At 36.6% G+C, this 26,373-nt stretch overlaps 1 protein-coding gene across 4 annotated transcripts in view; it reads left to right on the top strand.

Annotated features, from left to right (window-relative positions):
• Window positions 1–26,373, top strand: part of KCNMA1 (potassium calcium-activated channel subfamily M alpha 1) — a 445,131-nt gene that overhangs the window by 295,899 nt on the left and 122,859 nt on the right. For 3 of the 4 annotated variants that reach the window (XM_062000705.1, XM_062000701.1, XM_062000702.1), the window contains 6 exons: window positions 6,088–6,198; window positions 8,745–8,850; window positions 10,188–10,270; window positions 12,330–12,399; window positions 13,248–13,403; window positions 24,050–24,159. In XM_062000705.1, coding sequence (XP_061856689.1) covers window positions 6,088–6,198; window positions 8,745–8,850; window positions 10,188–10,270; window positions 12,330–12,399; window positions 13,248–13,403; window positions 24,050–24,159 — 636 coding nt within the window. Of the gene's footprint in view, window positions 1–6,087; window positions 6,199–8,744; window positions 8,851–10,187; window positions 10,271–12,329; window positions 12,400–13,247; window positions 13,404–24,049; window positions 24,160–26,373 lie in introns of those variants that run through there. The other variant, XM_062000703.1, reaches the window with a different exon arrangement.

Raw genomic sequence — 26,373 nt, 5'->3', positions numbered from 1 at the left:
GACATAGCTCCAAAGAAAGTGACATTAGATTATAACATTAAATAATTGGATACAATATGTAAGATATTATTTTCCAGTGGGATGAGAATGTAATAAGAGAATGTGACATGGATTGCATTATGATCCCCAGGGGTGTCTCTATTTCCCATCTGCTAGCCATTCTTCTAATCCCACTGTTTCAAAAGAAGTCTCACTTGGTGATAAAGAAAATCTGATGAGTGTTAAAGAGACTGACAGGTAGAACTTAAAGGACCAGCTTTTTTTTTGTTTTCCAGTTTTGAATGCTTATTGAACTACATCCATTCCTACGAAAGCTGTATGAAAATGTGTGTTCTAGGTTTCAAACCCTGTTCCATTCCTACTCATTTTATATTTCTAGTTAAAGTCATAAACATTTCACCTTTTCCTTTGGGAAAAAACTTTGGGGTTTGATTTCTATGGAAAGAAATACCTGTGCTCTGGTCATGAATGAAATGCTCAAAAACCTTAAAGCCTTTGCTAACTCCTCCACTGCTTACAAAGGGTTTAATTACTTTTTGACTCATTGAGCATTTAAAAAATGCATAAGGCAATTTGAAAATGAGCAATGGTGGGAACATAGAAAGTAATTTATTTAAGGGAAAGTAATAACCGAGTGTCTTGTGTGTATTATCTGCTGCACCAGGTGTTAGGAGAAGGAAGCCCAGGTTTAGGAGGGATTAGAATGGTACATTTAGGCCTGTTTGCAACTAAGATGCTTATGCTGGAGTTGTGGTTTACTCCTGCAGTGTATGTGAGCTTTCTAGTATGGACTCCTTGTGCCTACCAGAGCATTTAGCAGATTTTCCTTATACTAGGTTATTAACTCATTTCTTATGGCAATGCAGCTGTATTATCTCACAGTGTGATAATTTTTTATGAAGGCCAAAATACTGCAGATAATATTACCATCAGGACTGAATGAAAGGATGAGTATCCATCCTTTACCATAAACCGTGGTTTATACTAATCTCTTAATTAATCCAGTCCCTAGAAGAAACAAATCACTGTGGTGCATTCCTCTTATTATTGGAGTCTCAGAGGTGTGCATCAAGCAAACAATGTTAACTTTTAATTCTGAATTTGTTTTATAGACAAGTATTTTTCAGTTCCTTAGATCATAAAAACATAAGATACACTCATTTAGCTGTGACTGCAAGGAAGTTGAAATAAAGCAACTCACAGTGAATCGCTTACAATAGCCTGCTATTGCAAACAGACTCAGATGCGAGCTCTTAAGATGCAGTTTAAACAAACAAGTGTGCTATTTATCCAGGATTAAAGTATCTGAAATGCACTCTTTCGGCCTGTTCTCCAGTTGTTTAGATGTGCCTAAAGTATTTGAAGACCTATGTAAGTGGTCAGTACTGTTTTGATGCATTTTAGAAGTAATTTATAGTATTTAAAGGTTGCCAGTGACATGCCACCAATATTCATGAAGCAAGACTGAAACCTGGATAAGTGCACTTGATATAGTTTCATAGCTGTAATAATTCACAACTAATTAGAGTCTGGTGTGTGACTATGTTTGTCACACAAGAATAATTATGTGTGTAAGACAATTTGAAGTTACTCCTTCTTGGTTGTTAATTCATATACTTATATTCATCACAAGGTACATGAATATCTGCATCAGAGGTAACTTTGAAAGGCCTGACATTACTGCTTTCCCATCACCTAGTGGGTGATCCAGTTCTGTTCTGTGCACTGGTCTGTACTGTATACCATATACTGAGCGTAGTTCTTGGAGTCTTTCCTGGTGTTAACTCATTCTTTTTCCTTTAATCACAATATGAGAGAGATTCCAAAGAATGTGGAACCTACTGGAAAGAACAAATAGTTTCTGTCAGGTTTAATCACAGCAGCTTCAGTACAGGCTGCATAAGTTCACTCTGGTTCCTGAATAGTTGGCAGCTGAAGCTATGAGGTCCAATTGAAAGAAATTAAAGGTACCTCAGATATGTTCTCACGTACTGCAACCGCATCTCCAGTCAAAGTGTAGTCATAATCCTTCCTACATTTAATGTTGACACAGGTTTTAAAGGCAGTGGTTTTGACTTCTTGGTAACCTCAAGAGTTTTGATTTTTTTTTTTATTCTTCAGGAATGAGAATAATGAAAATCTACTTTCTAACAAAAAGGTGAAGAAGAAGTGTTGAAAGTTGCTGGGGTGTACACACTTGACAGACAATTTGCTACATCCTTGGATATTTTTCACTTTTCTCCTTTATAGTAGAAGATTTCTGAGCCTGATTTGAGACTAAGAGTGAGAAAATAGCTCTCAGTTGAATTTAAAAACACCCCTCATGTCTTGATTTCAGAGTATTTTATACCCTGTCTTCACAGATATGGATGACATGCAAAAAGAGGCAAGCTTGGGAGGCAGACTTTTTAGTTTTATACCTGCTAGAGTAATTTTTTAAAGAAACATCCTGGTGTGTCTTATCTTTTCAGCCAGAAGTGTCCATTTTAGGTCAGTGGTTCTCAGGCTTTGCTTTTATTACACATGCAATACGTAGGCAAGGTTAAAATATGACAAGATATTGGTTCTGGCTTGTGATACACATTGGCTAATGAAATAGTCCTTAGAGGACCATCCTTGGTTTCAGGCTTGAAAAAGGGAAAAACAGGAGATCATGATTTTACATCACCTGTTACTCTTCTGTATTAATCTAAGAGAGGAGTTTGTATTAAGGCACTGAGAGAAAAACAGGTGTGGTATATGCATAAAGCTTTCCCTTAATTGAAGGGAACTAAGAGAATCTCAAGTAAATCATGAGAAGCACAAAGCAGCTAGAGATGTATTGCAGGCTGCTATGTTTAAAGGATTCATAGCAGTAGTAGATAAACAAGATGATGATATGTACAGTCTCTGTTGACATTTACTGACTTTTCTTAGCAATAAAAAATGACTGGGACCTATCCTTTGTTGCAGAAAACCACTCAGACTTAACAAGAACCTTTTTACTTTGACCACAGCAGCCTGCCACTGGTATACAAAGAATTTAGGTGGTCGATAGATGAAGGCATGGTCTGAACACTGAGCAGAAAGGCCATAAAGAGATTTGCACATATGTGTTTGATATAAACATTATAGATTTATAGAGACATCTAGATCAGTATACGCCACACTTCATTTAGTTACTTGACAAGTGAACATCATGTATTCAGCTGAATGCTGAATTGAATTTGGTATTTGTGGTCTTTGATTTATTATGACAGACCAGTTAGAGTTTTTTTCGAGTTCTTTATACTTGTTCCAATGAAATGGATGTAATTTCTTTCAAAATAAACAGGCAAAAGATTTGCCTTTCATATTGTGTCCTCTGAAAGAAGAGCCATGCAAGGATTCCTTTTGAAGAATCCTATTCACAGTATATCTGTTTTCATTTACAGTGCTATTTACTTGGACTAAGTGCATGTTCTCAATTATCTCATGCCAGAATTCTAGATGCTTTGGCTTTAGCTTATTTCATTGTTTTCTTCCTGAAACTGTAGCTTTGGATCTGTTATCACTGTCTTTGTTTACTTTATAAGAAGCTAATTTATTTTTAGCAAGTGTGTCATTATGTCAATACTTGAATTGAAAAAATTTAAGTACTGTAAAGAATTTCAACTGTGTAGGATCACTGGTGAAATGAACCGTGCAGAACCTTACAAATCTTTCGTGTTTGAGTCACTGTTGTTAAATTATAGGATGATAAGTACAAATAGGAGAGGATGAAGTACTCTGATTTTACTGGTGGATGGAATATGGCTCCTGATAAGCTTTTGATTCTCTGTAAAAGGGTGGGTTCTTTTTGCAGCATCACAGTCATGAAATAGGGATTCTCACTGGTGTGTTAAACCAGTTTCACTCCTAATATATGATACCAGTGACAATTATAATTTGAAAGAAAGCATAGTCCTCCTGAACATCTATCAACAAGAATAACTTCTACATTTCTGAACTGTGATTTTTCAGTGTTGTGAGGGAATTTCTACATTTAGTTTTAAAAGAATGAATAAAAAGGGAAAAATTAGTGACTTTGCCAAAGACTTTGTTACTTCTGAGGTGTTCATAAACAAATGCTTCGTGTGAAAGTTAGACATTTCTGCATAGAGCAAAAGATATCCAGTATGTTGGCTTTACAAAAGCTCTTGATGTGTGGAAGAATGGGATGAAGCTGGAACACAAAAAGTTCCACTTAAATGTAAGAAAAAACTATTTCACTGTTGAGGTGAGGGAGCCCTGGCACAGGCTGCCCAGAGGGGTTGTGGAGTCTCTTCCTTGGAGGTCTTCAAGACCAGCCTGGACATGTTCCTATGCAACCTGATGTAGGTGACCCTGCTTCTGCAGGGGGGTTGGACTAGATGATCTCTAAAGGTCCCTTCCAACTCCTACCATTCTATGATTCTATGAGAAGGGAATGATTATTGAAACAAACAGAGGAAATTATAAATCTTCATGCCGTATACAGGACAGATTGAAACAATATCAGCTCTCATTAGTTTTCTTAATGTAGCAAATAACTCTCAGGACAAGTAGGAAATGTGTTTTCAATTTCTTCTAAGCAAGAATATGATTTATGTTACAAGAAGTTTTGGGGTTTTTTTTGGTGGGATTTTTCAACCAAAACTTAATGCAAGTATCTCAGCAGAAAATACTGTGTGAGCACCAGGAATTTCTGTTGCAGTCACCGCTCAGGACACTGACTTGCTCAGTGTAAGAACAGCAAAGAAGAGACGTATAGATCACGTCCACCCCCAAATTAGAATGATAAAATGGAATCATAATGCAGATGCCCTCTGATATTTTCAAAATCAGTCCTGATTCTCAAACACAGGAGTATTTAACAGTCAAATGTTGTATTTCACTGCAGCAGATTGCCATGAAACTCTGCTGAATGAGAACCGTAAGAGAACCAAATTGTTGTATCAGACGCATCTGCTTTTAGCAGGAGAATTTTGGAGCAGATAACCTCTGGAGATCTTTTTCAACCTGAATTATCTTGTAATCTTATGATCCTATGAAAATTTCTTCTGTAGTAGAGTAATTTAGGTTGCACACTCCATCTGGTTTGTAGTTCTTTCTCTTGAAACACTGAAGCTTTCTGTCAATCAGGAGTTGCTCCTCTTCCTGACTTCTGGGAGTAGTGTGGTTATTGGAGATGTTAGCTATAGGTATATCACAATCACCATCTGTCTTCAACCCATGAAAGTAATGGAAGCTGGGTTTGAGTTTATTCTGTAAAGGAAATGGTGAGACTGTGTAAGATATTCTAATCACAAATTATTGGACTTGTTTTACAGTAATAAGGTCAGGAGGAGTGCAATTCCCTAGGTCTCTTTTTCAGCCTCTCAGTACTTAAGATGTAGGATTTAAGAAGATGTATGTTAGGTATATATTGTGCTTCGATCTTACATGATCAGATACGTCTAATTAATGAAATATGGAGCAGTAGAAACCGTTGTGACATCACAGTCAGTGCAAACTTGGGTTTTCTAAACAATCTATTGCAGTGGTGCAATAAGTGAGAGGATTTTTTTGTGACGTACTCTCCTTGTAGGAGTTATGGTAGGAATGAGATTTCTTTTTTACTGCTTATGGTCTATAACTGACAAGCTTTGCACTGCCTTCAGTGGCATAAGTGTCTGCCTTCAGCCGTGGAAAAACACCAATTCATTTTAGGGAGATTTGCTGCTTCATGTCATAAACCAAAAATGTCAACAGTAAGTATCAGTAGAGGAGGTAAAGATGTGTAAAATAAATATGACTTTGTAAGGGATTGGTTAATAGAGTGTATAAACATATATATAAATGATACCATTACTGTTAAATGTGTAATACAACTTGTCCAAATGGCTTGTTAATAGTAGTCTTTGCAGGTGAGAGTGAATATGTGTTTTCAATTACAAAGCCTCTTTTGGAACTGATGTTTTCCTTCACTGGCTTCATGGAATAGGATCTAGAGAAACTTGAAGAAGAGACTATAATACTCTTTTCTGACCAATAAATTATCATTTCCTTCTTTGCTTTCTTGCTTGTTTGACCTTCTCTGCAAGATTAACTCTGATTTTTCTGTAACAGGCACATAGTTGTCTGTGGTCATATAACACTTGAAAGTGTGTCGAACTTCCTGAAGGACTTCCTGCACAAGGATAGGGATGATGTCAACGTAGAAATCGTCTTTCTGCATAAGTAAGTACTCATTCCAGATTGGCCTTATCACCTGTTACTAAAACTCACTAAATTAAGCCATTTTTGGGAAGACAGAGGATCTTCCAAGCTCCAAATATACGTACAATTAATGTTTGCAATTACATTGGTTGATGTATTTTGAGACAAGTGTTGGCTTCTGTAGTTTTTTTATAACCCATTGCTAAGTACAGATGTTTCAAGCTGAGAGACTTTAGACCCAATCATGTCAATTGTGAGGTAGCTAGCTAAACACAGAGTTGAAGGGGGAATGAAATTCTGCAATGCAAAATGCTTAAATACTAATAAATAGACACAAGAATTTCTGTAGTGGCAAATATTTCTAGTTAAAGTACCAAAATCAGTAAAAGCACTAAAATTAACAAAATATACCTTAAGACATCTGAGCTTATGCTATCTGAAAACACATTTTTACCCTTGATTGCACAAATATGAAAACATTGGTTTCATATTGCAAAAGATTTATACACAGAAAGCTGCTGGAGAGCAGCTCTGCAGAGAAAGACCTGGGAGTCCTGACTGATAATAAACTAAATATGAGCCAGCAATGTGCCCTTGTGGGCAAGAAGGCCAATGGCATCCTGGGATGCATCAAGAAGAGTGTGGCCAGCAAGTTGAGGGAGGTTCTTCTCCCCCTCTACTCTGCCCTGGTGAGGCCTCATCTGGAGTCCTGTGTCCAGTTCTGGGTTCCTTAGCTCAACAGAGTCCAGCGCAGGGCCACCAAGATGATCAGGGGACTAGAACATCTTTCATACGAGGAAGGGCTGCAGGAACTGGGGCTGTTTAGTCTGGAGAAGAGGAGACTGAGGGGAGATCTTATTAACATTTATAAATATCTAATGAGTGGATGTCAGGAGGTTGGGACATCCCTCTTTTCTATAGTAGCTAGCAACAGGACAAGGGGTAATGGGATGAAGCTGGAACACAAAAAGTTCCACTTAAACATAAGAAAAAACTGTTTCACCGTGAGAGTGATGGAGCCCTGGCACAGGCTGCCCAGAGGGGTTGTCTCCTTCCTTGGAGGTCTTCAAGACCTGCCTGGACATGTTCCTATGTGACCTGATCTAGGTGACCCTGCTTCTGCGGGGGGTTGGACTAGATGATCTCTAAAGGTCCCTTCCAACCCCTACCATTCCATTATTCCATGATTCTATACAAGCTGTAGGTGCAGATTTAGTTTTAATACAAATGACCTACACATACAGTGTGGAAAAGAAATTCTTGTCATGATGATAATTAGTATTGCTCTTTTACCCATATTTACTTGTTTATACACACACAAAGTCTCTTGCAGGTTTCTGATGTGGCATTTGGAAATGATCTTAAGGTGGCTGCAGTTTGTTGCAGGCTCTGCATTATATTGTGGTGCATTGTCAAATAGATGTGCCTATGGGAGAAGCTGCTAGACATAGGCATATGAGAGAAGTAGTATGAAAAGTCTTATCTCCTCTGAAATGACACCTGTTTAGAACTATTGCAGGCTATGAATGAGCAATATTTTTGCATGTAGCAGAGGGTTCTGCACTTTTCTTCTTGTCAGGAAAAAATGATTAAAAAGTTCAAGGATCTTTTGTGATGATTCAACAAAGGAAGAAGAAAAACTGAGAATCAGCAGCACTTGCACAAATTTTTTTAATGTAGTCCTTTCAAACTGAACTAGAGATGATATCCTCAGGTAGGTAGCTAGGTGATTAGTTTGCTTGTTTTCTCTCTCTGAGTAATAATGAGACTTGAGTGGAAAACAGAGATCCAGACATTCACAGTGAAAATGCCTGGTGATAGGAACCAGGAAGCTACATATGCACATGAAGGGAGTTTAGCATCTGGCTTTTTGTGCCTGCTTTCTTCTGTACCTTCACAGACAAATATTTGCATATTATCTGTTTATTTTCTTATTAAATTTAGCATCTGATATCAAAAATGTCATGTACTTATTATATATAGCTGTTAAATCCCTTCTGTTTTAATGAGGAGGCATCAGAAAAGGTATTTGCAAGGTTGCTTCCATGTTATATAATTGTGATCCATTTATGTTGAACAAACTTAGACCAAGTCACAGCATAATTATGTGTGCTTGTAGCTCCAACAAGTCCCTGTAGGGTTCCTTTTCTGGCTGTTATTTGTTTTGCATTGAGCTCTCTGATGCAGTTGGCTGTTTGAGAATAGTGGGGATGTGCAGAGGATTGTTATTTCACTAGGCAGTTTCTGTGGATACTGCTGTGTGAGGATGTTTTCAAGTGTTTGCACCGATTCTTCTGGATTCACTTCTGAGAGAAACTGACAAGTGATGAGGGTGTAGAATAGCACAATGAAATGGGCCAAGAGTGATGTACATAGAAGGAATGAAGTGAAGGCGGTATAGAATTTGTCTTTCAAGTAGTGCACACTGTTTCCACACCACAGGAAAAGCATCAGCAGAAGTCTGAATATGTAAAATAAAGGGGTTGGTTTATAATAGAATGAAACAGGACAGTTATGGAAACTAACTTCTCATTTGCTCTTGTGTTTTCTCCCTCTTCCCAATGCAGTATCTCCCCTAACCTTGAGCTGGAAGCTCTTTTTAAACGACACTTCACTCAGGTGGAATTTTATCAGGGTTCAGTCCTTAATCCCCATGACCTGGCCAGAGTGAAGGTAACAGCTTTGTCGTTCTGTTCTCCTGCTAATTGACTTTTTTCAAAGCTCTCATTGGATTATTTTGGGGAAAAAAAAATCAGTAAACCTCTACTTCATGTAACACTAAAGATTGGTTTTACATTTCTGTTAGCTTGTTTAATAAATCATAATATCTATCCTTATAAACTTGTTTTTCCCTATATCTTTAGATTTTCACAGCTGCAGTAACACTGTGACTTAAGATACATCGTCTGCCATTCCAGTGAACTCTTCATGATTTTTTTCATTGGGGTTTAGTTCAAGAGCCTTACAGTAATTGCCTCCAATGCCATTGTCTTACCTTCATCAGTACAAGTAGAAAATAATTTTTCACCTGTCAAACCCATTTTCTATTGTCTAGAATCCTGGAAAAGAAAAGCAGCCATTTATGATTTTTTGGTATCTAAATTGAGATGGTTTTATTTACTAGAATTCTCTATGGTAAATTATTTTCTACTCTTAGAGCAAAGCATGAAGCTTAAATGAAAAAAAAGTATGGCAGACTGTCAGATACAGCATTAATTTTAATCTTTCTTGTTATTTCCCCTTTTTTTAACACAATGTAAACCAACTACATAAGCCAAGAGTATTTTAGTGCAATACTAACAGTTTCTGAAGTACTAATCAAGTCTTTTGTCCGTTTTTGGCTGCAGAAATTGCTTAACCTTTTTGTAGCCCAACACCAACATCACAACCAAATGTTCTCATTGTGACTGTAAAACTGTGTGTAGGTATTTTGTGTTCTGTTTTTCACCCTGGTTTGGATTGGTATTTGGTTGTATACACTGAAAAACACTTTTGTCATCTGCTTTGAATGAAGCAGAGTTAGAATTTGTGTGAACACAGAGGTCTTGTGAAGAATTCTCTACCTCATTTCAAAAACTGGTGCTCAGGTTCTAAATCATCAGTTCAGATGTCTCTTCCTATCGCTTGTAGGAAGGCACTGAAATTCCCAAGCAAAAATGCAGGACCTCTGGGAGCACAGTGCTGACATAACAGGAACTTCCTATGGGTTTAGGGGTCTAAATTTCTGGTTACAAAAGATATGTTTATTAATACCTTCATGTCAGTAATTGAACTACTGACCTCTGGTCTGAGCATCATAAGCAAGTTTCAAGAAATTGCTACGTGTATATGAAAGCTGCTGCAATAACTTACAGTAACTCACCTTAGTCTTGTAACGTTTTTGATTAGCAGTGTTAAGAACTTCCATTCACACTCAGGGTGGCAGTGTTGGATTCCCTATTACTTTGTGATGAAAGAGGGACTGGAAAGAGATGTTGCTATTTATGTTTGCTTTTTCTTCGGTGTCTCAGATAGAGTCAGCAGATGCGTGCCTAATCCTTGCCAATAAATACTGCGCTGACCCAGATGCTGAAGATGCCTCCAATATTATGAGGTAAACTCGTGAGTTTTTCATAGGTTTTTGGTTCTTTGATTAGCTAACTTCTCTTGACCAGATAGACTGTAGCCCCACACAACTTTCTTGCTGATCTGTTGCACCTGAAGAACGTTACAGGGTTGTTTTTTTAGGTGACAAATCGTCTCAGAGGTTTGTATATGAAGACACCCTGAATTCCTGCCTGTGTTAATGTAGCTACTGTAGGAAAAGTATATCAGAAGAGACACCTGGAGCACAAGCTTTGGTGCTCTTAGTCATTCTGCAGAGTCTGAGGTTTAATCATGCTTAATGCAGACACAGTAGAAATGAGGGGAAAGGGAATGCAGTGATGTTGCAACAATATGTGATGTGAGTGTATGTACTGCATGGACTGCTGCTAACAGTGGGACAGAAGGACCCTTGATCACTTCGTACCTCCTTGGACAGCAAGGTATACACTTCATGATGGTAATGACACATGATGGTCTCCTACCTCCATTTTTACACTGAAGACCAAACATAACTTGTTTTGATTGGCAAGGCACTTGCCACGTTAGGGACCACAGTCTTGTCCTGCTTTGCTGACCGATGAATCAGTCAGCAGCTGGAGTTAGAACAAACCTAAACCATTCCATTTGGTGTGTGTAGTTCATACAACCCTAGTTTTAATGAGACCAGTCTCTCCTTGTTAAGATGAAAATGTTAATGGTTTGTTAAAAATTCTCTAACATAGACTTGACCAGTAATGTGAACCAGTTTTACTGGCCTGTAAGATGCTTGGATGCTGTGAATGAAAGGAAAGGGAGAAATATGAAAAGAAATAGAATTGACTCGCTGGGAAAATGTTACTGTGTGTAAAAGATCTGGCTGGCTGGGGAAGGTGCAGGGCTTAAATATGCCTAATTTAATTTTCCAAACATGGTTTTGAGTTGCAATGTGAGAAACTTAATTTGGACATTAATTGCATTAGTTCATTAAAAGTAAGCTAAAATTAATGTAATAAAATACAAAAGTGTCACTTTCACAGTGGAATTCTCTTGTGTTTTCTCACATTTAAATGAATTTAAATCAACAAAAATGAAGGTTTAATTAAGTAATTCAGCAAGAAGTGGAAAATTAAAAGGAAGACTTGCTTTCCCCTTCCAAAAGATAACATAAATGAAAATCATGCACACAACTTTATCTACTTTATACCCTAGCTTTGATTTACTTCAAAGTGGTAGACAGGACAGCAGTTTGGTACTTCCTCCAAGGGAGCAATGTAAACAATTAGGGCATTCAGAGTCTTAGGAGGCTGGTGATCTCATAATAATTCAGATCATTTTGATGATTTTATCTTTTTTTACTACCTTTATTTTGTGTATACAGAACTAAATTTCTCTCTATAATATTGGTCAAGGTTTTTTTCATACTTAAATTGGATATTCCTCTCTTCATAAGATGATATCAGCCCATTCATTTATCAAACATTTTTCTTTCCAGCTGCTTTTGAAGTGAACAAGTCAAATATATCTTAGGCTCATTAAATAACTAAGAGCACAGGCAAACTGCAAAATATGGAAGTAGCCCCACATTTTATACAGTCAAAAAAAATAATTATTTAAGGTATTTAAATATGCTGAATGCCTAGTAACTGTAAGTTAATAATATGTGATGGTGAGGCAGAAAGGGACAAATATCATTGGAAAAACTTGATCAAATATATCAAAAACGTGAAGGTCTTTGATGAAGACGATGTTAAAAATGCATCATTTACTTAACAGAATGAGAACAGTATCCAAATAGAGCTGCTAAAACAAGTCTGTCTTTCTGCAAATTCCATAAGAGCAAAACATTCAGCTGAATAATTCCTGAACTTTGATGTTCTCTACTATTAGCTCATGGTTATTAATTGAATTTGACAAGGTGTAAATATTGCATAGGTCTGACTTCAATCAGTATGCTTTACAGACAGATGAATATGAGAATATAGCTTTAACTGTGGGACTTGACAACGCAGTAGAGGTGTTGTGAATGCATTATCAAAATCTCCTACTAGCTAAAAGTTATTTTAATTGTTTTTTATTACTGTTTTTAGAGTTATTTCAATAAAGAATTATCATCCGAAGATAAGAATTATCACTCAGATGTTGCAGTATCACAACAAGGTAACGTGATGACCAGCAATTTCTCTCCCCAGAGTTTTTTGCTATGTTGTATTCACTCATCCACAATCTTTCTAGCTCCACTGATGCTAAACAGTTTTGTTCTTTACAAAAAACCATACTGATAATCTTTTGAGGTCCCTTCCAACCCTTGAGGTTCTGTGATTCTGTGATAAGCCTTGTCATGTAATATGGTTACAAGGTGATTCATTTTGATTTCTGTATGCAAGGGACACTAATTGCCTAGGGTCTTAATTCTGAAAGCTACAGTGTCCATGGTTGCTATTGATTCCAGATGAGCTTTTAACCACTCCTAGAAGTCTTGGGCAGCTTATTACAGTAGAGCCACCCAGGATTTTCACTAGGTCTAGTGGTATTCTTCAGAGTGGCGGGAATGAAGTAGAAAAGACAGAAGTTATTGGATCCCTTAGTAAATGACAACATCCTATAAACGTTGCAGCTTCACACAAGCTGTACTCTTAAGTTATATTACTTTGCTGTATATTATATATGTGCCTTATCAGTCAGAGGGTAGCTTAAAGGTCTGTAAAATGAAAAATACAGAAGGGAAGGAAAGCATGCAACGGTCTGTGGTTAGTTTGGGTGTGAGGATGGGTCTGGCAGAGTGTCACAGATAGAATATGACTTAAGAGACGTAGGATTTTTGTCTATAATAAGATCAGAACATTTCTGAACTAGATTTAAAATCTAAAATACTTGGAGTACTTCTGCCTACTCAGAAAAAGTCAAGCTAGTAATAAAATAATTCACTGCTATCTCCTTCAGTACTACGTTTGAGGAAGTATATCTGGTTCTTCTCCTATGAGGTGCTTGCTTTCTTTGTTTTCCAGGCCCATCTGCTAAATATCCCAAGCTGGAACTGGAAAGAAGGGGATGATGCAATCTGCCTTGCTGAGCTCAAGCTGGGTTTCATAGCCCAGAGCTGCCTGGCACCAGGCCTTTCAACGATGTTAGCCAACCTCTTCTCTATGAGGTCATTCATAAAGGTAATGTCTTGTCTCATTAGAATGTATTAGTCTGCAATTCAGTTTGTCAGAGAGCTGAGCAGAGAACATAACTCGAATATGAAAGATAGCAACAGATTAACGGATTTTGTAAGACAGGCAAAAAAAACCAGCACTTCTACACAAAAGTTATCTGCTGCAGAGTGGGCAATGAGCCAAGTTTTGTCAAGTTATGGTTTTATTTTTATTCAGCAAGTGTTTGGCCTTAAAATGATTTTTCAAAGCATCATCTGTTTTCAGGGAGATATTTCTGCTGCTTTGTGTTTTGCTTCATCTTGGAAAAACAACATATTTATCTATGAGAAAAACCCTTGCTGCTAAAACATAAATATGATTTATATATAGCCCATAGAGCAACAAAGTGCCCAGAAAAAAAAGGCTGATCATTTTGGTCTTTTGCATTAAGTCACTAGTGGACCTCTGACTGTGAGAGTAAATAAGGAACATGTTTTGGAAATGAAGCCTGAACTTCCTATAACATCATTCATGTGTTTGTTTCACCTGAGTCAGAAAGCTCCTTTGGACTTAGATGGCAACATTTTAACTCAGTTATTCCTAGATCTCTATTGCATCTGCTGTAGTTCACTGGAACAAAGCCTTGATTGCAGCAATCAGTGCTTCCTTCCTTGTCTTTCTGGGACACTGACTCCAATCATAAAGGATGGTCAGTTTGCAGTCTTATGAGTGTTATTAATAGGATGGGCAGCACTGGAGTACAAGGTAGGCCATGATCTGCTTCAAGTCCAGTGTGCAAGTAGGCAAAAAAGAAGTGCATAATGTCCTCAGATGAGAAAGCCAGGACTGTTCTCATAGAGGTGCACATGTCCCTGCAGGACAGTGAGTCTACAGTTACTTCTTTTAAAGGCCTGAAGTGCTTATTAAGGTATCCTTTGGAAACAGCAGACCACTATGTGTCAAAAATATTCCAGTCTATCATATATAGTAAAAAAAACAACCAGTTTTCAATACAGAAACAAGTGACACTGCTCTTTACAGTCTGCAGTTACAATGCTTTCATCCTTATTCATGTTCTGAAAAAAAAGAGAATCAATTTTACTTGAGTAAAGCCAAGCTTGGGTGGGAAGAGTCTGTGACTCATCAACAAATGGTCATTGATATTGATCCTTTCTACTTATATCCCCCCCAAAATATATCTCTCATTATCTCCATTCTTCTTACCAGTCATTTTGGTATGGTTTTCTTTCAAGGAGATCCAAATGTTTGGATGTCTTCAAAATCACTAGTCTTAACTGAAGTTATTTTAATAATGAATTTAAACTTGCAGTGAGAGAGTGGAGAGATTTGGGAGGTAACAAAGTATAAAAACATCTGTGTGGGAACTGTACTGGACACATATACATTTGTGGCCTGGATTTGTAGTTAAAACACTTTAACTACAGCATCTTTCCAGAAATACATCTAGCCACTTAACACCATTCTATTACCCATATTCAATCCTATATTTGCTTATTTTATAAGGTACTCTTATAACAATTTCAGTACAGTGACAAATTCCACTGTCTCACTCATGAACAGTTTAAAGCTGAAGGCTCAACTTTGTAAGGCACTACTCAGATTACACCTGAGTATTTGTATGTACACAGAACAAACATAAATATAGCAATGAATTTGATGTGGAGGAAGCTATCAGTGTCAGTTTTGCTCTTGTGTATGTGATTATACACAGTTATAAACAGAATAGTGGACAGACATACTGTTAATACTGGTTAAAAAGATGTCTGTCACTTACCTAAGAATGAGTTGACCAGGCTAGTAAAAGATGTATCATCATTTCCAAAGATCTGTGTCTATTAAAGTCTAAAGCAAAGACAAGACGTGGGAACCGAGACACATTTCTTCATGTGAATCCAAATCGATTGGTGACAACAAAGGTTGGTTTGTTTATTTAAGTGAAAGGATGTTCTTTCTGCAAGCTGTCTCACTCTAAAAATGGAATTTAAAAGAAAAAAACCCTAATACTGAGTGGTGGCTGTGAATCAGCTGTGCTTTGTAGGAGAGGACTTTATTGAGGAGGAAGATGTACATCCCTTGAAAGAACTTCCACCTTTTTTCATTAGATCACTGAATTTAAGTACTGTCAGACCTTCATACATTCCTTAGGGAAATGTTACTAGTGAAGTTTCCTGCAAGTTAGGAGATTGCCAAGAAAATATACTGAAACTTCTGTATTTCTTAAAGAAAGTGTGATTGTTCCTCCTCCTTCATAATGTGATTAGAAAGTGATTTAACGTGCCATGAATGTTTGGTCGGTCAAACACGAAAGAACATGATTGATGCTGACATTGCACACATTTAACTCATTATGTGTTTCTTCACAGCAGAGTAATTTGTGTAAACAGTCTGTCCAGTATTAGAGGTAAAGCAAACTAAGAAACCTCAAAATATGGTATTTGTTCCTAATATTTTCCTTTTTGTTTTAGCAATATAATCTCATATAGAATCTGTCACATTCTCTTTGACACCAAACTGGAAAAAACAGTAAATCATCTCAAATAGACTAAGATTCTGTAAACACTTAAAGAAAGATTGCACAACAAATGTTGAGGAAAAAAAACCCCTATACACCCGTAAGCTGTATTTCAATAGTCCAATCTTTTTATAACACAGACTGTTATAATTGTATTAATAAAGGAATTGGAATTCTTTACTACTTGCATAGTCTCAGAAACAGATGGAAGTGCTGTACCACAATGTAGGTATTGTTTAGATGAGCAAATGTATACCAAAAGTCTATGCATATGAAAAACATTGCAAAAAGTAAGTAAATGCAGTAAAAAACAGAGATGGTCAAATTTTATCCCTTAATGCAACCATACAGTTGTGTAAATGAAGAAATACGGAATGTGATCCTTCAGTGTAACACAAGTCTACAAAATAACTAGTTTTATCTTTGCCCTGTTGATGAAATGGTACACCTCATTCCAGATCTGAAAAATGATCTAGAGCAGTCTCAATTATCCTCTAAGCTATTTTGAGAGCTGGAATCTTTTGTGGGCTCTCTTGGCAGTTGTTGCTCATGCTCACCCATATACAATGCTCCCTTCTCCCGCTACATTCCTTTCTAGTCCAGATCTGAAAGAGACATAATAAAGCCACACCGATGTACAGCACTCAGGTGCTGACCTACTCTGATGGAACACATCAACTACTTTGCTGTTTTTATTTGGCCACCTAGACAGCCTTGGACAGTTTTAGAGTAGGAGAGTACGATATGCAGAGTGAATTCCTTCAAATGAAGGAGGACTTCAACAGGGGAAGCGGGAAGGAAATACAACTTCTCAATTTTTTGTGATGTTCTTCAGGAGGTTGTGTAATCAACTGAGTCTGTGATCCTCCTCACAGCATCTAGACTAAATATGTAGCTTGTTACCAAAGACATTTATTCTCTGAAAGGTCTCCCTGAACGTCATATTTTCCAAAACTGAATCCAGGAATTAAAAGCTGTTGTTTAACACGATTTGCTATTTACAACTAGTGTCAGTCTTTGTGGTAAGTTTATCTTTGTCTTGGACTGAAGTCTACCATGGAGTGCATTTTGCAGTCAGTCATGTGAATAGATTGACACCAGTCTGTCTTTTGCATTAAGTTTTGGGTATCAACACTGTCCTCCTTTGTAAATTTGAAAGTATTAAATGTGGAACTTGTATGCCTTTAAGTTCAAACCCATCAAGACTACCATCTAAAGAAGAACTAGGTGTCATGCCATTTCAAGAATACTCTCTCTGCTTTGACCTACAGGAATATTTCACAGTAGTAAGAATGATGAAAGAATACAAACACATTTCATTTGAAATAATCTTCATTAGCATAGTTGATGTTGTATAAAACATACTCTTTTCATACCAATTTTAAGAAACATTCTTGCATGCAGAAAGAACTGTGGGAATCACTGGCTGAGATGGTTAAATTTTTATACCACTAGGGATACATGTTAGCTTTTATGTGAGCAGACAAGGGGATTGGGTAAAGAGGTAGTTGATAATTTATAATACTTAAGGAAATTCAATTCTAAGACTGTAAATCTAAGAAGTGTCACTCTTTGCTAAGAATGTATGAACTGCTTTCAGCTAGTTACTTACCTGTCAGATTTTGATATCCATATCTAAAGGTATAATAAAACCAGACAACTGACACAAGTGATTTGGGTGGACTCAAAGGGCATTATAGGTGAACGTAAGGAAATGTTTAAAATACATTTCTTTCAGTGTATAACTTCTTTTCAGCTACCAATAGAGAACATTCTGTGTATACTTTCTTTTTGTTCTCATCTGTGATTTTAGAAAAATACCCACAGTGCTGTGGAGAAGAGAATTAAAAAACGAAACATCAGGATGCCTGAAAAGTTTTCTGAGCCTGGGGGTAGGCAGCAGTCCCTGTGTTAGATGGCAGTAGGTGAAAATAGCTTGGCAAGACCTCGAGAAAATTACCCCAGTGCAGATGTTATATTTTCCAAGCATTTATTTATGCAAAACTTTACCTGAACTTTGGATATCTTTGAAGAGAAAATGTTATGTGTCTTTTAGATGGGAAATAGGTAACAACTTTCATGTTGTTTACACAACATTTTATTTCATTTTTTGATACAGATTTAGAGCTTGAGGAAGAATGTTCAGAGTTTCTGAATTGCAGGCACTTAGACAGAAAACTGCATAACGGGACACACGGGCTGAACAAAACAAATTAGAGCCTTGGAATAAGGCAAGATCACTGTAACAACAGAACTGAAACATGGAAGAGCTATTTGAGAGAGATCATTACTGGAATCAACTCATTAATTTACTGTACTTTTGAGGAGTTTTTTATTATTCAATTAGTGTCATTTATAAAAGTAAATATATATCTAAAATACCAAATGGACGATCTTTTTCCAGACATCTGAGATTATTATCAAAGGCTTTGTACTGTTTTGTGCTCTCTCCTTGGTGATGATGAGCTGAGCTTGTTCAGTGCTAGGGGAGCAGACTTTCCATCTGCTTTCATTGTGCTGGAAAGGAATTGTCATTTTGCCACTTTCTTAATATTTACAAAGACACTCCATCATCCTTTCCCTGCTCTTCCTTGCAAAATGCAATAGAAGTCCCTAAGTCACACTACACCTCTAGCATTAGTTCTTTGTGTCGATGGTGAGACTTAGATCTTTACAGTTGAGATTATGTAGCATTATCAGGTTCAGATACACTCAATCTCATTCATGTAACAATTTACATCATCAAATTGAGAAGCAAATGCTGTGAGCAAGATAGATCAGTTGAGGCTACAGAGCTGCTGATAATTACACTGCTGGGTGTAGGGCTGGGTGTATGAAGGGTTTAGATTTTTTCTTGACAATACTAATGGTTGTGCTTGCAAGATGTACATCATTTTTTCATCTCTTGTCACCATGCCTCACTAGGAAATGATTGTGTGATGTAAATATATTTGCTGATAACAGTGTATTTATATACAGACAGAGGAGAGCAGAGGAGCATTGTGACTTAAAAAAAGATACAGTTGAAAATTAGATTTCTTCTCTTGGGATACATTGTGTTATTTTCCAGCTATTCTTCACATAGGCTATTGAATCACTGACTAATTTGTTTTATGACTATCCAAGAGATGGAATTGTGTTGTAACACAGTCTAGGAAAGGTAATCATGTGCTTACAGTATTAGAGAGTAACTTGAAAGATGTAGTTTCAAGTCATTGTGGTGGCATGGCACATTCTATGTGAGGTCCAACAGTTGCTTCAACTCTCTTTACCTTTTTTCCTAGCTATGGTTGGAACAGCTAGTTTTTTTGTTGTTGTTTGTTAAGATTTCCTCTTGAGTTTGTAAGGTCTCCAAAGACAAAAATTTACTTCTTACCTGTTTGTAGCAATGCAGCATCCTGTGGTAATGTTTTGCTATGATCTAACATCAGTCAAAAGGAAGTGCTTTGCAATTATTCATAATAATTTGTAGTGTAATCACCAGTAGAGGATAGTGAATGATTCCTTATTGCTGCATCAACCACTAATTGTGCTGTCTTGTTATATGGCTGCGATATCAGCTTGAAGTATGCTAGTTAACCTCAGGGATCAAAACAGCAGAATGACAGGCAAAGTGTTCTCCTTAGGATCACACAAAAGGTCTTTCATAAAGATAGATACTCATTTTCTGTAAGGAAGGGCATATAGAATTGCCTTTTGTCATTACTTGGTGACATGCTTGAAGTGCACAATATTGATGTGCAAACTTTAAAAAAGGAAATAGAACTGTCCTTGATCAATTATTGTGTCTTCACAGTTACACATTATATAAGATCTGTAGAAGGCTATGTATGAGGCTAAGTGAAAACAGAAATCACATGCAAGAAATTAGAAGAGGTAAAAGGAAAAAGAATAAATGATAGCAAGGCAAAATATCAAGGTCTTTTGTTGATTATTTTTCCCACACCGAAGTGGTTCACTGCTCTCGTGTTTGTGTGCTTCGTGCCTTATGATGTTCTCATGTTGTTCCTCACTGCAGTTTTTCTGATATGTTTTATTCTATTCTAAATATTTGATGGTTTTAACTTCTGCTTTGGTTGGGTGGAGTTTTGAGAAACCTGATGTGGTGAGAAACTTGATGTGGTGAAAGATGTCCCCGCCCATGGCAGGAAGGTTGGAAATAGATGATCTTTTAAAGATCCCTTGCAGCCCAAAGCATTCTATAATGCTATGATCTAAATTTCTAACCTCAAACTGGCAGTTATCCACAGAGATAATGATGAGCAGGAGACAAAGCCTCCTGTCACCCTTTGAAATCAGAACTAAGCTAGCACATTTGTCTTCCTGGAGGCCACAGAACTTAATTAAGATAGATTTATACTTTCTGCTGGAATGTGTTTGTTTAGCTGGCAAGCAAAGCTTTACCAGAAAATTTTCCCTGAAAAGAAATTGCGTCTCTTTGTCTCAAGTGTATTATTCCATACTGTACTAAGGTAGAAAATACAAGTATCAGGATTCTGCTTTAGGAGGTGAAACTGGATAGAACAGAAATTGTTGGCAGTAACAAAATTATCTTTATAACCATAAACTTGAAATTGCTTCATTTATTAAGTTAAAATCAAACGACAAATTGGTTTCATCTTCATAAGCACAGTAATATTGAGGTATAAATTTCACTAGTCAGGTAAATAATTTCCATAGTTTGTGGCAAACTTGATTATTTGCACCTTGAACGAAACTCACCCCAAATTCAGCTCTTTTTGCGTCTACGAAGTTTACATGACATTTAACTATTCCCCATTGTTTTCAGGGAACTGACATGTAAAGATCAATTTTTTATGTCCATATGGGACAGATTATTTAATCTCTAAATTAATAGTTAAGTTTTGGCAACTTACTCTTAATGTATATATAAATGTAGGTAAGTAGTGCATAACTATCAGCAAGTATAGAGATAGATTTGGAAGAAAATCACTCAACTATTTAATCGGGAAGAAACTATTGAACCTGAGAGGTTTTAATGATCATTTACTTTCTAGCAGACCAGCAGGTACTGCCTGTGAAAAAAATACCAGCCAGGTGACCATCCCTCCCTTGGAAATCTCAGGTCATGGTTCAGATGTAAAATGCAAAGATCATCTTCAGTCCATTCTTATCATTATCTTACAGTAAAATTTTATAGCATCTCAAATATCATCAATTCTTTAAATTCATTTAGCATTTCATCCTGAAGGAACAGATCTTAAACATTCCAATCACTTCATGAAGATAATTAACACTAACCAGTATCTATGAAGCTTGATCACTGCTTGGGTATCGAGTTTGTTTTTTTCCAGTCCTTTCTTGGTTCTTGACTAAGGCTGAGTACCTGACTACAGGTCTGTTCTGCAGTTCCTTCCTCCAAATCAAAACCATCTGCCTAAAGAAAGGAAAGCAAGGGAAGAAGGTAGAAAGGGAGAAACATGTAATGTATTTGTATATTGGTTTTTTCCAATCCCAGGTGGTGTCAATCTAAGAAAAAGCCACAAAATAGACCATAAGTTACAAACATGTCCTTGCTATCATTTCTTCTTTACCAAGCCTGCACTTTATCTGTGTTCTGTATATAAAGAGTTGCTGATCAGCAAGATTTGCAAGCTTCACATAAATAAAAGGCTTATAAAAAATGTGCTATGACTCTGTGTGGTGGAGAATAATACAGTGCAAATCCTTTAGAGCATCCCACATGGTCTCTGTATGGTGAAATGATTTCTATGGAAGAAGTTTCTCTTGATTGTTTGCAGCCCACTTGTCAGGGAGTGTATGATTTGGAACATCTCCATATTGCAATCTATTCTTGCAGTTGTTTCAGTTCTCCAGAACTAAAGTTAACTGGTTACTTGGCAGTCTATCAACAAGAGTAGAAAAATTAGAAGAAATACATTTATTGTTATTTATATTTCACTGGTTTCTTAAAAGGTTTCCAATCCTTAGAACATTCTTTGAAAGAATGCCTTTTGACTAGTTTAATGTGAGGATAAGATTGGTATTAGTTTGTACATAGCTTGTAGGTTAAACATGCAAGCTTGTGGAAGATACTGTACAAGTCCTATCAAAATAGCTGTGCAATTCAGATGTTTAATATTGGAGAATTGTTTTTCCAAGAGAGAATTGTGTCACACTAAGTTCCCGTGAAAGATATTATACTATGAAATAATATCTAATACCATAAAACTAATAGTAATATTTAATAATGCAACATAACAAAGTTTATCTAAAAAGAGAACATAGTAATGATATAATCTGAATTGTAGTTTCAGTTATTTTTTCTAATAAACATTGTTATGTCAAAACACACCCGTGTTCCTTTCTCCTTTGGCTTGTTCAGACGACAATCCTAAGCCTTTCAGCATCAGTAGAGAAGGTTTAAGTGGTTTCAGCAAGCTGTGGATCAGGCTATTACAGGGAAGAGGTACTTTCAGATTGTAAAAGAGATGGAAAAGCTCAGTGTTATTATGATTATATTATTTCAATACCAGCCCTGTGTAGGACTGGTATGAAAGTGCTTCTTTAAGTTAGATAAATAGCCGAGCTGTAGCTCTTATATATGCTGCTATATATAAGCTCTGCACTCCTCACGTGCTTCTGCAACTGTAGAGGCTAAGCTGTACTTTCCTTTTCTGAAGCCTTTCTATTTTGCTGTTGCTTTATTTTCCTGGTAATGAATAATATAATCATGGTTTTGCTCACTGAGCTTAGCATGTATGACAGTACTGCATCCCTCACTGTTTTGGTGGCTGGGTGGAGGCATGCAAAGAAGGTAACTGTGTTAGGGGCCTGAAAGAGGAGGTGGGAACATTGCTGGTGGAGGAAGTAAGATAAAATCTGTCAGTGAAAGCACAGTCAGTTGATGGTTCTGTATCCTCTAGTACATGTCAGTTAGGCAGGATGACATTTCCATTGAGATGAAGAGAGAAACAGATACATAGGACATTCTCTTAGAGTAACATTCTGTTAGTATGGTGGGTGATGTTATTTAAACATGTGGTAGAAAAGAGAAGCAAGGAGGTAGAGTTGAGCAGAGAGTGTCTGGAACTGCAGGCAGGAGAAGCAATGATGAAGATGGCTCTCCAAAAAAAGCAAAAGAAAAGGAGTGATGTTTTTCTTCCTACTTCATTTCCCTAGAATTCTTGTTTCCTGGGGTTTTGTGAGCTTAATGCTTTGGAACTGGAGTAAGAATATAGGAAACAGAATTAAAACTTTTTGGAAATATTAAGTGTTTAATAAAAATGTTTAAGAAGGAACAAGAAAAAATCTGATCTGGACTCTTGGTGAACAAGTAGGACTCTGTAACTGTCATAGCTTTTGTTTTTAAAGTGTACTTTTACAGCTTATGCTCATTTATTTCTTATGGCATGTCAGATTTGAAACATTCCTAAAGATTTAATTGAAAATTAAAAAATATCAATTACTTAGCTTGAAAATTTTCTTTAACAATCTGATTATATCTTGTTTAGAACCATGATTTAGAGTAATAAGTACAACTGATGAAACAACAGTATAAACAAACCACTTAAAGGAAAAATAGGATTAATATGCAGGAAAAGGTCTTGAATATGTTAAGTTTTAAATTTAAGGGGCAGAATACCAGTTGTTGGATATATTCTAAGTATAGGAAGAAAATTAACTCTGTCCCAGCTGAAACCAGGACAGTAGAGTATGGTATTGGTCACAGAACTGAATTGTCTGGTGGACAGTATGTGCTTCAAGTTTTTTTCCCGTCTTAAATTCTTTTCCTGTTTTGAGTTACATGCTGAGATTTCCTTTAATCCCCATATGTTATGCAAGAAGATGAAAATCTCTGATCTCTGAGTCCCCTATTTACTACCTAGTCAGATAAACTCTGGTTAATGAAAATATGGTAATGTAAAATGGAAGAAAGCCCCCTACAACATTTTTTCCGCCTTCTGCTGAATGTGCTTGCCAAAAATTGTGTTATTTTTATATAGGATTCTTGATTTACTGACTACATGAACTTTTTTTCCCTCTTTTTGACATTCCAAGAAATTCTGTAGAATTAAGCAATATTAAAAAGTGCTGTAACAGGTCACTGTTGTTGGCAAGTTTTAAAGAAAGCTTTTGGTTTTACTCAGAACTCTGCGTCTGTGTTTCTCGGTTTCAGATTGAGGAGGATACGTGGCAGAAATACTACCTGGAAGGAGTTGCAAATGAAATGTATACAGAATACCTGTCTAGTGCCTTTGTGGGTTTGTCCTTCCCTGCAGTTTGTGAGTAAGTAGAAATACATATTAATATACATAAGTGTTTGTCTTCTCTGAAGTGAAATCTAAGCTTTCTCCACAGTCCTTATGTGCTACATCAGATGGGATCCACTAAAATCAACATTAAAGCAAAGCAGTCGCTGCATGGAAGCTTTCCAAACTTTGTAATGCCTCTTTTCAGAAGAGGTTTGGAATTAAGTGCTTGTAAATGAAAGCATAAGTGTTTTCAGTGTCGAACAAATTCATCAGCAATCTGTTTAAGTTGAGTTATTTACTCATAAGTGCTATCCTATTGTTTCTTCTAATGATTGCCATTCTTTGAACAGCGGTTGTCAGCGTCACCCTCTTGGCTTGTGTCCCATTCCAAGGAAACTATTCATTAATTGAAACAGATGTAGTGGAGTCATTTAAGCAGTGTGGCATCCAGAGCTCTTTGCAACTGGTTGTAAACCGCTTTTTACATGTGCAATATGTCAGAAAAGAAGCGTCTATTCAGTAATGAGAGAAGGAGTACTTGAAGCATATAGTACATAACCATAGTATAAGCCATGCTAAAACTTTATTTCTGAGACTGATAACACATATATTTTTCCTGCAATGATTCTGTGAATGAGACATCTGTGTGCACAAAGTTTCTATGATAGATAGTGTGGCCACAAACAGAGTCAGGATGGTTTAGCACAAACGTATTTCCTCTTCTCTTGGCATTGTTCTTCATTACAGCTGTACCAAAAGGTCACAACAAGGACTGTGGACAGCTTTTACTAGGGTTTGCTCAGAACCTTAAAAAGAAATAAACCCTATTCTGAAGAGTTTTATGTTTAACTAGGTAACATAGAAAATATTCTGCAGACTCTGTTCTTGAGGAAATAGAGAAAGAAGTAAGTTAGTGTCTTATGTGAAGGAGAATGATTTTACTTTAACTCCTCTCACTTCGGTTTTTACAGTAGCATAAACATAGATTATGGCATAAAAAAGAAGGAGAAACAACTTAGACACATATTATCCATTTAAAAATCTGTCTCTTTTTTTCTGAGCTGTAGCTCTGAGCCCAGGTGTCAATTTGCTAGTAAGATGAAGGGGCTCCCAATCCATCCCTCTAATTGTGTTAACCAGATTGTGACTAGGTTATTGAGGGAAAATGTTTATTACTTCTAGCACAAAACTTTGCCTGGATATCTTGAAATAGAGAACCTCACAATGTATTTTGGAAATGTGGATTACATTCAGAATGAATGAGAGTTTGTGCTGCTTACACTAGCTACAATCATGAAAAATAAGTCTCTGCACCATACCACTGTCAGACATAATTGAGATTCTATATGAGTTCTTAAAAACACGTGACTGAGATTGTGTTTGACATAAAGCTGACATTCATTTAACTGTGCTGGTGGAGCTGAGATAAAATAATCAATAAAGAAAGGACATTTATTGAAACTTATAAACACGTCTAAACTTTGGAGCCCTCCTCAAGTATTTGTTTATCTGGAGGCTTAATTAACTGTGTTTCCTAGTTTAAATTAGAGAAAAGGATTTATCTGATTTTTTTTTAACAGTGTAATAACTCTATTAAACTTGGGTTAATTAAAACACACTGAAAATGAAGATGTAGTGTTACACATTAATGAGTTTGCTGCGTAGGTATTTTCATTACTGTTCGAATTGGCTGTTCAATTTCCAGAAGAACTGATGGATGGCAAAAAAATCCATTGCTTTGGTTTGTGAAGGGAAAATAAAATCAGAGACAGGATTAGTGGGATCAGCTGCCCACAAAATATACAGACTCTGAGAACAGTTTTTGTTCATCACTGACATGGTAAAACCTTGAAACTAAATGAGATGTGCCGCTTCCTCAGCTGACTGGTCTTCAGTGCTGGTTTAGGATTGTGATGCTTTGGTAAATAGACTGACATTAAATTTGGGTAACAAACATCAAGAGTGAAGAAACATTTCTGCTTTCAGTAGGGATGGGATAGTCAATATTGTTGGAGAATTTCCGGAATAAGTAATCAAGGTTAAATGTTTGTGTGTTGCTGCTCAGAAAGGCAAATGGTAACTTCTGTAAACCCTAAATGTCCTAGTGCTTTCACATGCAAATAATAAAGCAGGTATCTATAGCTCATTTAAGTCAATGATACTCTAACCAGTAAAGAAGAAGGATTTAATGTCAAAGCCAATTTATTTGTCATTGGGTAGATAGAAACACTCAGATTCAAATTCTTAA

The sequence above is a fragment of the Colius striatus genome, chromosome 8 (assembly GCF_028858725.1).
Source record: "Colius striatus isolate bColStr4 chromosome 8, bColStr4.1.hap1, whole genome shotgun sequence".
NCBI lineage: Eukaryota > Metazoa > Chordata > Aves > Coliiformes > Coliidae > Colius > Colius striatus.
This window is presented reverse-complemented; position numbering and strand designations above follow the sequence as displayed.